This window comes from Monodelphis domestica, chromosome 3 (assembly GCF_027887165.1).
Source record: "Monodelphis domestica isolate mMonDom1 chromosome 3, mMonDom1.pri, whole genome shotgun sequence".
Taxonomy (NCBI): domain Eukaryota; kingdom Metazoa; phylum Chordata; class Mammalia; order Didelphimorphia; family Didelphidae; genus Monodelphis; species Monodelphis domestica.
In genome coordinates, this window is record NC_077229.1 from 435400824 (window position 1) to 435416281 (window position 15458).

The window sequence follows — 15458 nt, forward strand, 5'->3', positions numbered from 1 at the left end:
ACCACAAATTCAGATTTGTTTTTTAAACCAAAGCTCTTTATATTTCATACACTGGGATACATTTAATTCTATATACTGCTTAGTATTGATCTTAATGCTACATCTTGTACTAGCAGGGAATCAAGGAACCAAAGTTTTGACAGGTAAGCTAGGGAGAGGGAACAAATAAAGAGGAACACCAATTCTCCCTCCCCCCAGGCAAAACTGTCTGTGTGATGGTGTTAGATCTGACCAGAGCTGAAGGATAAGAGAAAATCCCCTTCAATCTCTTTCTTTAGTTGATTGTATTTGTGATCCCCCTCTAGTACATTTAAAATGTCTGAATTCTCAGTAAAGTAAAAATATCTATTTATTAGATAAAGGGGTTGGATATAAATTAGGAAAGAGGAAACAGGAAGTCCCTGAACTAACTCCCTCCTAAAGATGCCTTCAGGGGTTTGAGGCACAAGTTTGGGGACTAAGTCCCAGATGATCTTAATATCTTTATAGGTTCAAGATGATGGTATTTCTTGTCACAGAGATATAGCTTTGAATGAAGGATAGTCTATTTCCTTCCCCAAAGGGAAAAAAGTCTCTATCCCACCACTGTAAAACAGATGGTTAGTCTGGATCTTTTTTCTACTCAACAAGGGATTTGTAGATTTGTAGCTAAGTAGGCTCAATGAGGATTTTGCTCCTTCCCTCTTCAAGTCAAAGAGAGAAAAGCCAGAAGCCTCTAACTGCTCTACTCCTTTTCTTAGCTGGAATGTTCCATTCCCATCCCCCATTGGCAGCCAGAGTTCTATCATTTTTTTCATGAGATAATCTTGCAAAATCCACTCCTTGCATTAATTTTAGCATTTCTCTCTTCCACAATCTTAAAGAGTGAAAACCATCTCAGCAATCAGTACAATGGGAAATGGCCTCTGTTCTCACCCAATCCCTACATAACACCATTAAAAATAGAGAATAATTTGATAATAGAGGCAGCTAGGTTGAACAGTAGATACAGTACTGAGTTTGGAGTCATGAGAGCTGAGTTCAAATCCAGCCTCAGACATTTATTGACTATGTGATCCTGAGAAAATCACTTATCCTTGGTCTGCCTCAGTTTCCTTAATTGTAAAATTAGGCTACCATGACACATATCTCTCAAGGTTTTGTGAAAGTCAAGAGTTATTTATGAATTGAACCTAGCACATATTAAGTGTTCAACAAGTAAGTTTCCTTCCTTGCTTCCTTCCCCAGGATATCAGCAAAACTTACAAAATCCACTTTGTAACATCTCACCACAGTATTTCCTCAGTTCCTCTTCATTATCTATAATTAACATAGATCTTCTCATTTAAAAACTAAATCTCTGTAAATTTAAATCCATTGGTACAAGAATTCGCACTCTCCTGACTGAGTATACTGTCAATATATTTGATAATTAAGAGACTTCAAGAAAAATAGATCTTCTTTTTATCCTCCTGTCCTCAAGTTGGAGTTAGCTGTCACTGCCTTAATGATATAAAATAAAGTCTAATTATAGAGATACCTTCCTTCCTTCACTTACAAATTTGTTCAGACATGTTTAAAAATAGATTATTCATCAATTCCTAGAGGGAATCATGAAATCTGAGAACATAGAGGTGAAGAGTTATTAAAGATTGTCTAGTCCAATCTTTCCCTCAAGGCAGGAATATCTTTTATAACATCTCTCACAGCTAATCTTCCAGAACTTATTGGAATATTTTTATTGAGAAAATATTTACAATCTCTCAAAATAGTTTATTCAAGCCTTGCATTAAGGGCAGCAGAATATACTAGAAAGAACTTTTTATTTCTTCCGTGGTTGCACAAAGAATCTGACTTTTAGATCCTTCATCATTTTGGCCATTCTTCAACTAATATACTATTAGTTGTTTCTATCAGGATATGGCACCCAGAGCCATACTCATCACTCTAGATGTGGTGTGACCATTCCAGAGTGCAATGGGACTCTATCTTTCTTTAGGCCTGCTATTTCAGTGTTGAGCTCTAGTTAATTAGAAACCCCAAATCTTTTCCACCTTAAAACTGCTATTAAGACACAGGTAAAACCCAGTGGAATTGCTTGTTGACTATGGGAGGGGAGTATGAGGAGGCAAGAGAAAGAGCATGAATCATGTAACCATGAAAAATATTCTAAATTAATTAATTAAATAAACTTAAAAAAACAACTGCTTTTAAGTAGGTCTCCTTTCCCAACACTACATTCATCTTATTCAGTATTTGTGAACTTCATTTTTTCTAATTACAGAAATATAATAAATATATAATTATTTCAAAAATATGACAATATTAAAAAATGTCACAAATTGACAACAAAGTCATGACAAAATCTTTCTTGCTATTCCTATGAACTAAAGGAAGAGGGATGGGCTGGGTGATAACAAAGCTCAGTAGATTCATCTTCAGCTGAACAACCATGCCCAAATAGGTCAGTCTGGTGCGTAGTTTCAAATGGCTTGTTGCCTGGCTTTGTCCTTGGTTCTTTTCTGGTCCATATATGTACTTTTGTTAGATCTAGTCTTTCACAACATTCATCCTATCATCAAAATATTGACTATCCTTCCCAGTTGTGTGTTACCTGCAGGTCTGATATAATCCATATTTATACAGTATAAGAAGGCTTAAAAAGCACTTTCCTCATAGCAACATTGTGAAGTCCGAAAGGGCAAATGATTTGTCTACTGTAACACAGCTAGAAAGTAGCAAAATTTGATCCCAAGACTTCTGACTAAAATTCCACTGGGTTATTCTGTCTTCTATGTCTTCATACAAGTCACTGATTAAAATGTGAAATAGATTAGAGTCTTGTAAAAAGCCATTGGGGTTTTCCCTCCAGGTTGGCATCAGTCCACTAATCAAGGCACTTTGGATATCTTTTTCACCCAACTATAAAGTTTAGTCAACTACACTATTGCCCAGGCTATTCTTTTAATAATACAATTGATATTTAACTGTGTCTGTGGAACATACCTGTAATCCCTGACACTAGGGGTTGCTGAGGCTGGTAGGTCATTTGAGCTCAGAAGTACTGAATTCTAGTAGAATGTTAGCCACTCAGGTATATACAAGGTCAAATACTAGGATGATAAGCTCCAAGACTGGGGGTTGGGAGTATAACCAGACTGCCAAAAAAGGAATAAACCAGTCAGATAAGAAATGGAATAGGTCAAAGCTTCCATGCTGATTAGCAGTGGGATTGGATCCCTAAGTGACTGCTGTACTTCTAGCTTGGGTGAGATAGGGAAACCCAGGATCACTATTACTACTACTACTACTACTAATAAGTATTTCTATAACACACTTCAAAGTTTATAAAAACTTTATATAGTTATCTTATTTGATTTCTATAATAATTCTAGAAGATAAGTACTACAGGGGCCATTATCCCTATTTTATTAATGAAGAACCTTTGATTTAATAAAATTTGCTCAAGATCTTATAGCTAATATGTCAGATATTGTATTTGAACAGTTCATTTATCATTATAAGTTTAGCACTTTACACTATACCCTACTGCCTACTGTCTGTGAGAGCAGAATGGGAAACTTTGTCAAATGACTTGATGAAATAAAGCAATGTCTATAATAGTGATGGTGAACCTTTTAGAGGTGGAGCACTGGGCCCTGCCCTTACCCCATCCCAAGTGCCACACCTGCCCCACCCCCAGATATCAAATGCCATGCCCCATCCTACCACTTCACCCCCCCCCCAATGCTCCCACTTACCCTAAACAAGAGAGAGAGGGAGGGCTCCCATTGGCTTCTGAGAAGAGGGGAGGGGAAAATAAGGAATGTCCTCAGGTGCATGGAGAGGGAGGGGGGGGAGAGAAACAGCTCTGCCCCAAGTCCCTCTGGCTTTCTAGTAACAAACTCTGGCAGGTGACAGCAGGTGTGCCCATAGAGAGGGCTCTGAGTGCCTTTTTGGCACATGTGCCATAAGTTCACCATCATGGGTCTATAAGATTCCCTTGATCTACTAGTATAGAAACTCTAGCAGACAAATGAGTAATGATGATAAGGGTATTGGAGAATATCAGAAGAAGCAAAGCCTTTAAAAAGTTTAAAATCATTTTAGCTATTCACTTTTCTCTTCTAGAAATAGTATTTCTCTGTTATTATCAACAACAAATGCCATTGATCATATAATGGCTGCTGTCCCTTGTAATTCCTCATTTCCAAATAGCAGTACTGTGTATTTGTAGAGCCTTTTGCAATTTTTCTAGCCCTTTCACAAACATTATCGCAAATGCAATGGTACTTTGAATTGGGATATTATACATTTTACAGCATAGACATGACAGTTAAAGCAACATCAGTCTGATGATAGCCTCTGTTAGAGGAAATTAAATCACCTCTCAGTTACTAAGGGAATGATGATCTAGTTGGTAGGTTTTTCTGGCCCCTTGCTGGGCCTCCTTCTCCCTCTGGCTGGCTGCCTGCACTTTGGACATTTCATTATTCATAGGCAAGGACTACCAGAGAAAAACAAATTGCTGAAACTTTTAACAAGCAATATGGCTCTTTGCCTGGTGTTCTAGTTTTGGAAGGAAGTTAAAACTTAAAGTGAGATGTTAGAATCTTTTTCTAGATCTTATTTATCTTTGCCTCTCCTTGTCATTAAACCCAGGTAACTGAATATAATCTATGTGGAATTTCACACCTCTTGAGTTAGATAATGGTACACATAGTTCTTTCCCAATAAAGTGACATAGTCTACTTCCCAGTGGAAGAAAAAAAAATCAAGGGGCAAATCACACCTAAATAACATGTGTCACTGGCAGTGAAGAAGGTAAGTCTTCTAATGTTTCTCCTCAGAGAGGTGTAAATTTTCTGAATCAGACACCCCCAGGGGAAATGCTTTAAGTATTTGCAAGATGAAAATTAGCTCCTTTTCTTAGGAGTGGCACTCAATTAAAATTTTGTTTTCTTAAAGTAAGTTTTGGCATTTTAAAAAAATTACAATATAATTTTAAATATTAAATATTTTACCATTATGGGACTTTTAAATTTATTCAAATAATCATGATCCAAAGGAAGTTATGGGACTTTGATTGCTCAAACCCTGAAGATTATAATTTTTTATATGGATAGTGAGAAGGGCTAGGCTAGGGGGGTTAAGTGACTTGCCCTGGGTCACACAGGAAATGTCTAAGGACAGATTTGAACCCAGGACCTATAGTCTCAAAGCCTGGCTCTCAATCCACTGAACCCCTTAGCTGCCCCCAACCTTTGCACTTACTCATTTGGTCACTCATTCCAGGAATCAACAAATATTTACAAAACTTCCTCTATATGCACCCCACTATATACATAAACCAAGGTAGTACAGAGGATCTCAGCTTAGCCTTGAAATCTGGAGAGGACCAGGTTCTTATCACATCCTTGAAACTTGGGAAATACAGATAAATCATCTAACTCTCAAAATATTAATTTTCTTTCCTGTAAAATAATAGCAAATTAATAATGCCTGTTGTAGCTACCTCCCTGGGTTGCTGGGAAGCTCAGGTGAAATAATATATGCAAAGAAATTAGCAAACCTTAATATAGTATGTAAATATTGGTCACTGTTATTATAGACAAATATTGGAGCATTATAGGGGTGCTGTAAGGGCCCTACCATCCATCTAACAGGAGAAATGAGATGTACATAAATTATTAGGACACATAAATGATAAAATGTCATGTGAATGGCACAAAATTCAAAATTCAAAAAAGGAAGAGATTAATTCTGCCTATAATGATTCTTCCTATAGGACAGTGATGGTGAACCTTTTAGAGATGGTGTGCTGGCCCACCCCCTTAACCCATACAGGGGAGGGAGAAAGAGCTTCCATTGGCTACTAGGCAGAGGGGCAGGGGATGTGAAAAAATGTTGTCAGGCGAGGTGGAGAGGGGGAAGGGAGTAGCTCCACCCAAGTTTCTCTGCCCTTCTAGTAATAAATGGAGTGGGGGAAGGTGAGGAGGGCTGCCACATGCCCACAGAGAGCACTCTACCTGCCATCTTTGGCACCCATGCCATAGCTTTGTCATCACTGCTATAGGAGATAAGAGATGATAGAGACTTTAAAGACTAGTGAGATCTTGATAGAGAAGGAAGGGCATTTGTAGTGAGGGACCTAAGTTTAATAAGCAACACAAGTAAAGATTCAGAAGAAGAGAAGTACAAAATATGTTGGGAAATAGCAAAGAGGCCAGTTGTGCTAACACATTGGCTAAGTGGGAAAGATGACTATAAAGGGAAATTTAATCCAATTTGTGGAGCACCTCAAACATCCAGCTAAGGAGGTAGAACTTTATATAGCACAGTGAATAGAACAATGGACCTAGAGTCAGGGAGTCCTGAGTTTGAATTTAGCCTCAGACATATATGAGCTGTGTAAGTCACTTAACCTCTGCCTGCCTCAGGTTCCTCATTTGTAAAATGGAAATCTTAATAGCACCTACCACACAAGGTTTATTGTGAAGACCAAATAAGATATAATATTTGTAAAGCACTTATCATTGTTCTGTATCATAGAGGCTTAATAAATGTTTGTTCTCTTTCTATAACCTTCTCTTCCCTCTATTCAGTAAGTGATGAAAATCATTGAAGATTTTTGAGCAAGAAGGTGGCCTGGTAATAGCAGAGTTTTAGGCAGAAATAAGAAGTTGGTTGTCATAATATTGTACAGCCATATAAATGAAGTTGAAAAATAAGCATTCTCCCAGGTGATCAGGCTCCATAATTAGAACTGGAAATTTCTTGTCGCTTAGGTAACCCTGATATGAGAGCAGGCACCAGATTTCCCCATAAGAACTACTGGTTTTCAAGTCATACTATTCTAAGAAGTACTTCTTGGTTCCTTAGGCGCTCAACATTCTGCCAAGTGCTATGGCAGTAAAAAATAAATAAAAAGGATTTAGATAAGATAAAGAGTTTGCCTTCCTGGAGCATTATATTCTAGCGGATAAGAACTGCAGAATGCTGATTTGGAAACAATATGAATTGATATGTCATCTACAAAACTGAAAGTCTTCAGATAGTAAAGCAAGACAATAAGCAAATAGCACTTCTGGTAGTTTCGAAGGAGAGAGATCAATGTAGTTTAGAAGGGGGTAAGGATGACTTCATGACATAATGGGAAATAAACCAGACCTTATAGGACTAATGAAATTTATACAAATGCAGATCAAGTAATACATGTATAACCCAGTGAGATGACTTGTCAGCTCTGGGAGGGGGCAAGAAAAAGTGGGAGGGAGAGAACATGGATCATGTTACCATGGAAAAATATTTTTAAAATAAAATTATATTTAAAAAGATAAGTGAGTGAACAAGTGAATGAATGAACAGATAGATACATAGATAGATGATAGATAACATAAACAAATGCAGATCAAGAGAGGAGGGCATTCCAAGCAGGGGAAATAGCATTAACAAAGGTCTAGTGAGAAGAGTGATTATGGTCTTTTATAAGATATAGTGGGGAAGCGAGTTGGCTGCAAAAGTATTTGAGGAGAAGCTGTGGGAGATGAAGCTAGGTAGCTGAAGTGGTTCCAGACTACTGAGGACCAGATACAGTGACTCACTTACAGTTCCTCAAACCCAACCCTCTGTCTCCCAAGTCCAAGCTTTTTCTTTTCTGGCTGTCCATTTTATCTGGACTAATCTGCCTCCTCAGCTCTACTTTTTTATTTCTCTGACTTCCTTAAAGATTCAGCTTATACTTCTTCTGGAGCCCTTTCCTCTTCTATCTAGCTGCTACTTTGTATATCGGTTAAGAAATATGTTCTCTCCTTCAATAGAATCTGAACTTTTGCCTTTCTTTGTACCTCTAGGGCTTCACATATAGTGGATGCTTAATAAATGTTTGTTGACTGTTGACTAACTTATTGGCTTTGATTAAGAATTTGAATCTTAAATCTTTAAGTTATAGAGTATCATTAGAGTCTTTGAGCTAATTCACATCAAATATGTATGCATGTACTTAATCCATGTAGTCAAGAAGAAGCAAATTTCTTCTCCAGATATTAGAGCCTAAACTGAGAAATCTGATGTCTGTGGTAAGCTTTAGAAAACATATCTAAGGTGAGTAGCACAAAACAAACATTTAATGGCATATTCAGTTAAGAGGGGGGAAAAGAAACAAATACAAAGTTCCAAAATAGAAGAGACTGTAATGCCAGCCAACATGAGCAAAAATCTCAAAATACTGTTGGGGTGACTACCAAGTGGTGGGACAAAGTATAATGGGGGAAACTGAACTGAGGAAGGGCTAGATCAGGGAGAAGTTCAGTTGGGATGCTGTCTAATAGAACCAATTTCAAATGCTGTTGCTCACTAGGTAATCAGTTCAATCATTGTTTGCTACTGAAAGAGTGAAAACAATGACAGCACCCTCTAAGGTCCAGAACCCTGGGACAAAGCCTTGATTGTTTTGTCCTAGTTATATCTCTACCAGCTAGGAACAATCCTGTAGAGAGTAGATGATGGTGAAATCTAAAGCAGAGAAGAGGCAGGAACACAGTAAAAGAGATTGTTCTTATTTCCTTCCATTTTCTATATCCTGAAGGTTCATTTTCTAGCTAATTTCTTAATCTGGTTAATAAATCAATCTGATCAATTATAAACATTGGGGAAAACTTGGAAAATTAATGAATATCATTCAGAAAATTCCTAAAGCTGTTAATATGATCAGGCCTTAAAAAAAAAAATAAAACTCAGAGATCCCCTGTTAACTATTCAATTAGATCGCTTCTGTTTTATTTACTTACCAACATACAAATAAATGTAGTCACCATCTTTTATTTTTGAAGATGGTTTTACCAATAGGATGAGATGAAATATGTAAAAAAATGAAGGCAGCTCTATGATAGGAACAAGGCCCTTGAGTTCCAGTCCATCTTTTGCCTCTCACTAGCTCTACTTTTGTCATGTACTTCATAATCTCTTGGGTTCATAAAAGGCTAGAGCTAGAAGAAAATCTTAACAATAATCTAATCAAGTTCCCTAATTTTATAGATGAGGAAGTAGGCTCAAAGAGATTAAACAATTTCTCTAATTCATTAGTGTTGTTGTTGCGGTCATTTTTCAGTTGTGTCCCGTTCTTCATGACCCCATTTAGGGTCTTCTTGGCAAAGACACTGGAATAGTTTGCCAGTTCCTCTCCAGCTCATTTTAAAGGAAAGGAAACTGAGGCAAACAGGGTTAAGTGATTTGCCAGAGTTCACACAGCCAGTGTCTGAGGCTGGATTTGAACTGAGGAAGCAGGGTCTTTCTGACTCTAGGCCTGGCACTCTATCCACTAATATCTAATCTTTAACATTATTCAACTATAAAGTGGCTTTGAGTCTTGGCTCCCTTGTTTGTAAAGTGAGCAGGTTGGATTATTAGATTATCTCTAAGAACTCCCTCTATCTCTATGGGAGACAATATGGTACAGCAGAGAGAGATGTACTTAGAGTCAGAAGATCTCTGCTGCTTACTATCTATAAGACTTTGAGCAAGTGACTTCATCTCTCTGGGCCTTAGACTCCTCATTTGTAAAATAAACAGGTTGAGCTAGATGACCTCTAAGATTCCATTCTTGATCTATGACTCTATCAGTCAACCAAGTATTTATTAAGTATCTAGTATGTGCCAGGTCCTGTGCTAGGTGTCAGGGACAAAAGGGGAAAAAACAGTTTCTGTTTTCAAGAAGTTTGCATTCTTCTGGGGGAGACAATATATATATATATATATATATATATATATATATATATATATAAAGGTATATGAAAAAGATAAAAATACCAAATGGATAAAAGGTAATTTTGTGAGGAAGGCATGAGCAGCTTTGGAGTTTGAGAAGCACCTCATGTAGATGGTAATCCTTGAATTGAGCTTTGAAGCCAATTAAAGAATCTTGTAATCATGTCTATTAACTATTATCTGCCTCAGTTTCCTCAATGTTAAAATGGGGATAATAATGGCACCTACTTCCCAGGGTAGTTGTAAGAATCAAACTGAGACTATTTATAAAGCACAGTACTTGGCACATAGTGGGCACTTAATTGATGTTTTCTCCCTTCCCTTCCCTTCCCTTCCCTTCCCTTCCCTTCCCTTCCTTTCCTTTTGTTTCCTCCCTCCCTCCTTCCCTCCTTCCCTTCCTTCCCTTCCTTCTTTTCATAATTCTCCACTTATTAAGTCTATAGAACGTGTCAACTATCTTTTGAAAGTTGGATTTGAGCTAGAAAGCTCCCTGAAAAAGGTCTTCCTTACACACTACCCAGTGGATTTAGAAGCATTTTTTTAATTACTGAAGAGAGGCAGGGAATATAAACAAAACAATATGTGAGGCCTTCTTTGACAAACAGAATCCTATGATCAGTGTCAGAGGAGGAGAACAAACCCAATTAATTTCTTTGTTCTGCCCTGCTTTCTGTTGTCAGCAAGAAAACTCTGGGGCCTGTCTTGCCCCTTTTTGTCATCTCAACCAGGTCAAACCATGAAGCCTCAATTCTAGGGTTCCTGCATTGAGCAAAGACTTCAAGAATAAAAACAGTGAGCAGTCAAGCCCAGTAACTCAGTATTTTGGAACTGGCAAGAAGACACATTTTATTGGGAAAGGGCATGTTAGGGTTATCCTGCTTCAGAGGAACAGACAGCAAGGAGACCAGAGAGGAAAGTGATGATCAGAGGGGAAAAAATACACACACACACACACACACACACACACATCTCCTCACAGTAAACATTATGAAGTCTAGGAGCTCAGCTGTTGGCAGGGATTGTCAAACTCATCAATGTTATTCAACAATAGTTTCAAAAGAGATTTTAAAATTACATTTCTGTCCTTGAAATCCTTTTTGAATAGCAATAACTAGTGAAACTGGTGGGATGGTCTCCATGGGAACAGGAGGAATCAAATAAAAAATGTAATTCAAATTGTAAGTTTAGAGTCTGAAAGGGCTTAAAGGGCATTTCCTTTTCTTTTTAAACTGAGAAGACTAAAGCCTAGAGAGATTAAAAGAGTTACCAAAAATCATTCAAGCAGTAAATAGCAGAGCTAGGATTCAAACCCAGGATCTTTGACCTCTTGTACCATATTGTCTCCCTTTTATCTTCTCAGATTTTGACTGTCACATTCAGAATAGATTTTTTTCCGTTTCTTCTCTATGTTCCTTATAACCCTAAAATCTGGGAGCATTCGCTTCTGCAAAGAAAAAACTCAGTCTGCTTGAGAGCCAGGAACCACAGTCAAGGTCCCATCTTGGGGTTTTTAAATCATCTATAGTAGGCCCACTATGTCCAAGAACTTCTGAAAGCCTCTCTCTCTCACCAGGCCAAGGCTGGAGGTCCCTATTTTGCCTCAATTTTCTTCCATGGAAAGAGCAAGAAATGATAGGGGCTTCTTCTGCCACCTGCTCTGTTTCACCTAGGATGCTCTGAAAGGACTCAGAACTCAATGAAAATTTCTGAAATTGAATTATATAGTTGACTATTGAGTTATTTCTTGCCTATCTCTTCCTCCAACATATTCTACCTGAACTATTTGGGTTGCCTTTGGATGGTGCTTTAGTTTTCTTTGGTTCCTCTACTGGAATTTCTAATACTACATCATCCTCTGAATCGCCATCGGCAGCCTTTCTGTAGACCTGTGTGACTTTATTTGACTTCTTCTCCCCATAGACTATGAGAGCCAGCCTAAGTCCTCTCAATTAATCCATCAAAAAGCAGTTATGAAATCCTAACTAAGCACCAGGCACTGTGCTAGGTACTGGGAGTACAAAGACAAAAATGAACATTCTCTTCCTTCAAGGGGCTTACACTCAAAATCCATATTCAAACTGTAACTGATAAGTTCTCATACACAGATATGTCCTGCTTGACAGAATTAACTGATTCTACAAAAAACATAATGTTAGGTAAAACAATATCATGCAGACAAGCTAATTAAATGGGAATGATGCTTTAGATGTTACACGGGATCAGTTCTCTAAAAGAGGCTACAACAGAGTCTCAGGATGTCATCGTAGGTTTTGACTATAATGTGTCAATAACATTCATGAGATTATAGACTTGGAATTTGAAGGGACCTCAGAATCTCTCTAATGTCCAATCTTTTCATTTTACAAATGAGGATACTGAGGCCCAAAGATGCCCCTCTATGCCTATGTCAAACACCACACATGACATTTTGGTTTTTGTTTTGTTTTGTTAAACCGTCATCTTCCATTTTAGAATCAATACTGTCTATTGGTTCCAAGGTAGAAGAGCAGGAAGGGCTAGGCAATGGGGGTTCAGTGACTTTCTCAGGGTCACACAGCTAGGAAGAGTGTGAAGTCAGATTTGAACCTAGGACCTCCCATATCTGCCCTGACTCACAATCCATGGAGCCATCTAGCTGCCTCCACTACACATGAAATTCTGAAGAGGTATATGCAGTCCTAGGACCACAACTTGTCTGAGCTACAGAAGATTATCTTTTCCCCTTTGAAACCTTCTCTGATTCTCCAACCACCCACAAGTTGTTTCCTTTTCCTTTGTACTCCCTTAACACTTTATATTTCCTCTATAGTATCCACCTTCTGCCTTATAGTATATTTGACTTTTATTTCTGTTTTCCCTTTCTTGGAAGTCCTTAAGCTCCTTAAAGGAAGAGATTGCTTTTCATCCTTTTTTTTTTTAAGGTTTCCCCATGGCTCTCAGAAGACTAGCACTCCACAGTCTTCAAACAATCCAGAAAATTGAGTTCTAGCTCTAAGTCTTTACTAATTTGGGGTGGGACCTTAATTAAAATGCTTACCCTCAATGGACCTCCTTTATACATCTCACCTCCAAGCTCCCTTCTCATAAAATCCCTCACTTCCTTCTAGACACCAAAAGCTACAACAAGCCTACTTTTCACCATCCCTCCCTCCACCTTGCTATTTATTACTCTCCTTCCCCAAAAGAAATACTTTTGATTGTCCTTGTATACATGTGATTTTTACTGATCTGTGTTCATTCCTAACAGAATTTAAGTGTCTTGAGGGAAAGATCTGTTTCATTTTTGTCTTTGTTGCTTTTTCAATGCTTCTGTGAAATGAGGAAGTAAACATGAGCATGAGTGGCTTAAAAAATGCCTGGGGAATTAATGAATGAATCTTGTAGGTTCTCTTCCAGCAGCAATAGAAAATTCTGATTCTGCGTTCTAAAGTAGGTCTTTGATCAGCCTTGGGTCACCCCAATCTCCTGGAAGACTCCAGGCAGGAGGTCTGGGGGCCACTGTAGTGAAATAAGGCTGTCTGGGGCTTTAACCTCAATTTTCATTGCCTGTCAGTCAGAGAGGGGATCTTCCTGTGCTTGTTCTGAGTTAAGGCACCTGTTGGGTACTTTGGTCGCCTTCCCCAGCCTACCCTTGTTTTGTCCCTGAGGGGCTATGGTCATTAGGCCAATAACAGCTGCAGGAGCCTTCCCATCTCCTGGAACAGATGAGTAAGCACTTAGAATGGGCAGGCGGGCCCAGAATCCCCCCATGCAGTGGCCAGGCTAGCCTGCCCAGCTCAATCCTCCCAGTCATTGACTGTGCGGGGAAGTTCACCCCCAGGCACAACTGTAAGAGTGATGATTGACAACAAGTTCCCAGCAGCCGACTTACCACCCTGGGGACTCATAGGGCAGGTTTACATCACAAGCAGGGAACTCATTCAAGAAACCTTGCAGCCAGGAGGCACCGTCTGAAGGAAGGAGGGTGGAAGATGATGTGAGCCTGAGGAATTCATTTGGGAAAAATGTGGGAGGGACGGCTTCCCTGCAGTGTCAGGAACTGCAGGCGCCTTTGGGGCCTCAGAGAGCTCTGCCAGGCATTCTTTGGAGGGGCTTTGCCCCCTCACACTCCCCAAGCCCAGACCTAAGATCTTTGCAATGCTTTCAGAGCCTGTCAATAAAAGTGCTCTCTAACCCAACCAAATCTTAAAATCAGACATGGAGAGCTGGAAGGAGCCTTAGAAGCCATGTAATCCAACCTCCTCTTTTACAGATGGGGAAACTGAGAGCCAGAGAGGCCACCAGGTCTCATAGTTGGAAGTGGCAGAGTCAGGATTCGATTCTCTAACACTCCCAAATCTTACCTAACAATCACTACTCATCACTTCCAAATGATTCTTTGAGCAAAGCTCTTTGGGGAACTTCACTGACTCAGATGGAGACAGCTTGATTTTTTTGTTTGTTTGTTTTTTGGTAGAGCAAGGGCAAGCCAGAGAGGAAAGGAGGAAAACTACCAAAGGAAATTAAATGTCTTCCCTTCAACTTGCCTGTTTTTCTTCTTTTTAAAAGTTGCACCCTAACTCGGAGTATGAATTCAATATATTGTTTGGAAGTCTTTTCAAGTGGAAATAATGTTCTGGATTTTGCATATGACAAGAGTATTACAGGTCTGTCAATAGATAGATGGAATTTTAAGACTTTAGTGCCTAGATTTATATTTGCACCACCTGATTCATTTCAACAAGTATTTATTATTGTTCAGTGAGCACCCATATTCAATGGAATCCATCCTACTTGTGACTAACAACTAACATGAGGCTGTGATATAGCTGGCCAGGGTTAGGGTGCAGTCTATGGGAATAGAATGAAAGAAAAAGGAGCTACTTGGCACACAATCACAATACAGGAAACTTGGATTAAAGGAGAACTTGAAAAAAGGATGAGTTGTATCATAGGATCATAGCCTTAGGACTAGTACAAATAAGAAAACGTGGGTCAGAATTTCCCTAAATGGAGGCAAGATGAAAGTAGCTAGTGGTGACATTTTCCTTTTGGGGTCTAGAAGTCCTAAAAGAATCAGTGTCCCCAGATGGTTCAGTATAGCTGGGATCTTCACTGGCCCCCAACGGATCAGACCATGGCTTTGACCTGATCAGGGCGACACTCACAAAGCTGGCTAACCAGTCACAGACAAAAACTAGACCTACATCAGAGTGCCCTGAGAGGTTTTCTAAACATTTTCATAGTATCAACATGGCTCTAAATATATGGTACACCATAACTGAGCAGCTTTGAAGGACACCTAACTTTCATAAAACTCCTTAGAAGAAGCAAGACCCTAGACAGTGACAGAACTACAATTGGGCATTCCATGAGACAGTGCAAGGACTTGAAGAATGGCATTACTGTCAATAAAATCAAATACTGATTAAGTTCTTACTCTATATAAGGCAATTTGCAAACTACCGGGGATACTTAAAAGGTATAAAATACAATCCCATAAGAAATTTCTTCTCCACTGAGGAAGACAGCATTAGATCAGAATTGCAGGTTCACAGATTGAAAACTGAAGGAGATCTCACCATTAGATTTATTTCCTAAGGTAATTAGGGGGAAAGGAAAAGAATTTATATGTCCTAAGATATTTATAGCAGCTCTCTTTGTGATGGCAAAGAACTGAAAATTTAAGGGATGCTCATCAACAGCTAAACAAGTTGTGGTATATGATGTGATGG

General features: G+C 38.8%; 1 protein-coding gene and 1 long non-coding RNA gene across 13 annotated transcripts in view; one reads left to right on the plus strand and one right to left on the minus strand.

Annotated features, from left to right (window-relative positions):
• The window catches only part of ALPK2 (alpha kinase 2), a 189052-nt gene that overhangs the window by 145707 nt on the left and 27887 nt on the right, over positions 1-15458 (minus strand). Inside the window, exon 5 of one of the 9 annotated variants that reach the window (XM_056824488.1) lies at positions 13616-13694. The exons of the other annotated variants lie outside the window; for them this stretch is intronic. Coding sequence (XP_056680466.1) covers positions 13616-13694 — 79 coding nt within the window. The remainder of the gene's footprint in view (positions 1-13615; positions 13695-15458) is intronic. 9 annotated transcript variants of the gene reach the window in all.
• The window catches only part of LOC130458493 (uncharacterized), a 79859-nt gene that overhangs the window by 22783 nt on the left and 41618 nt on the right, over positions 1-15458 (plus strand). The window lies entirely within an intron of this gene.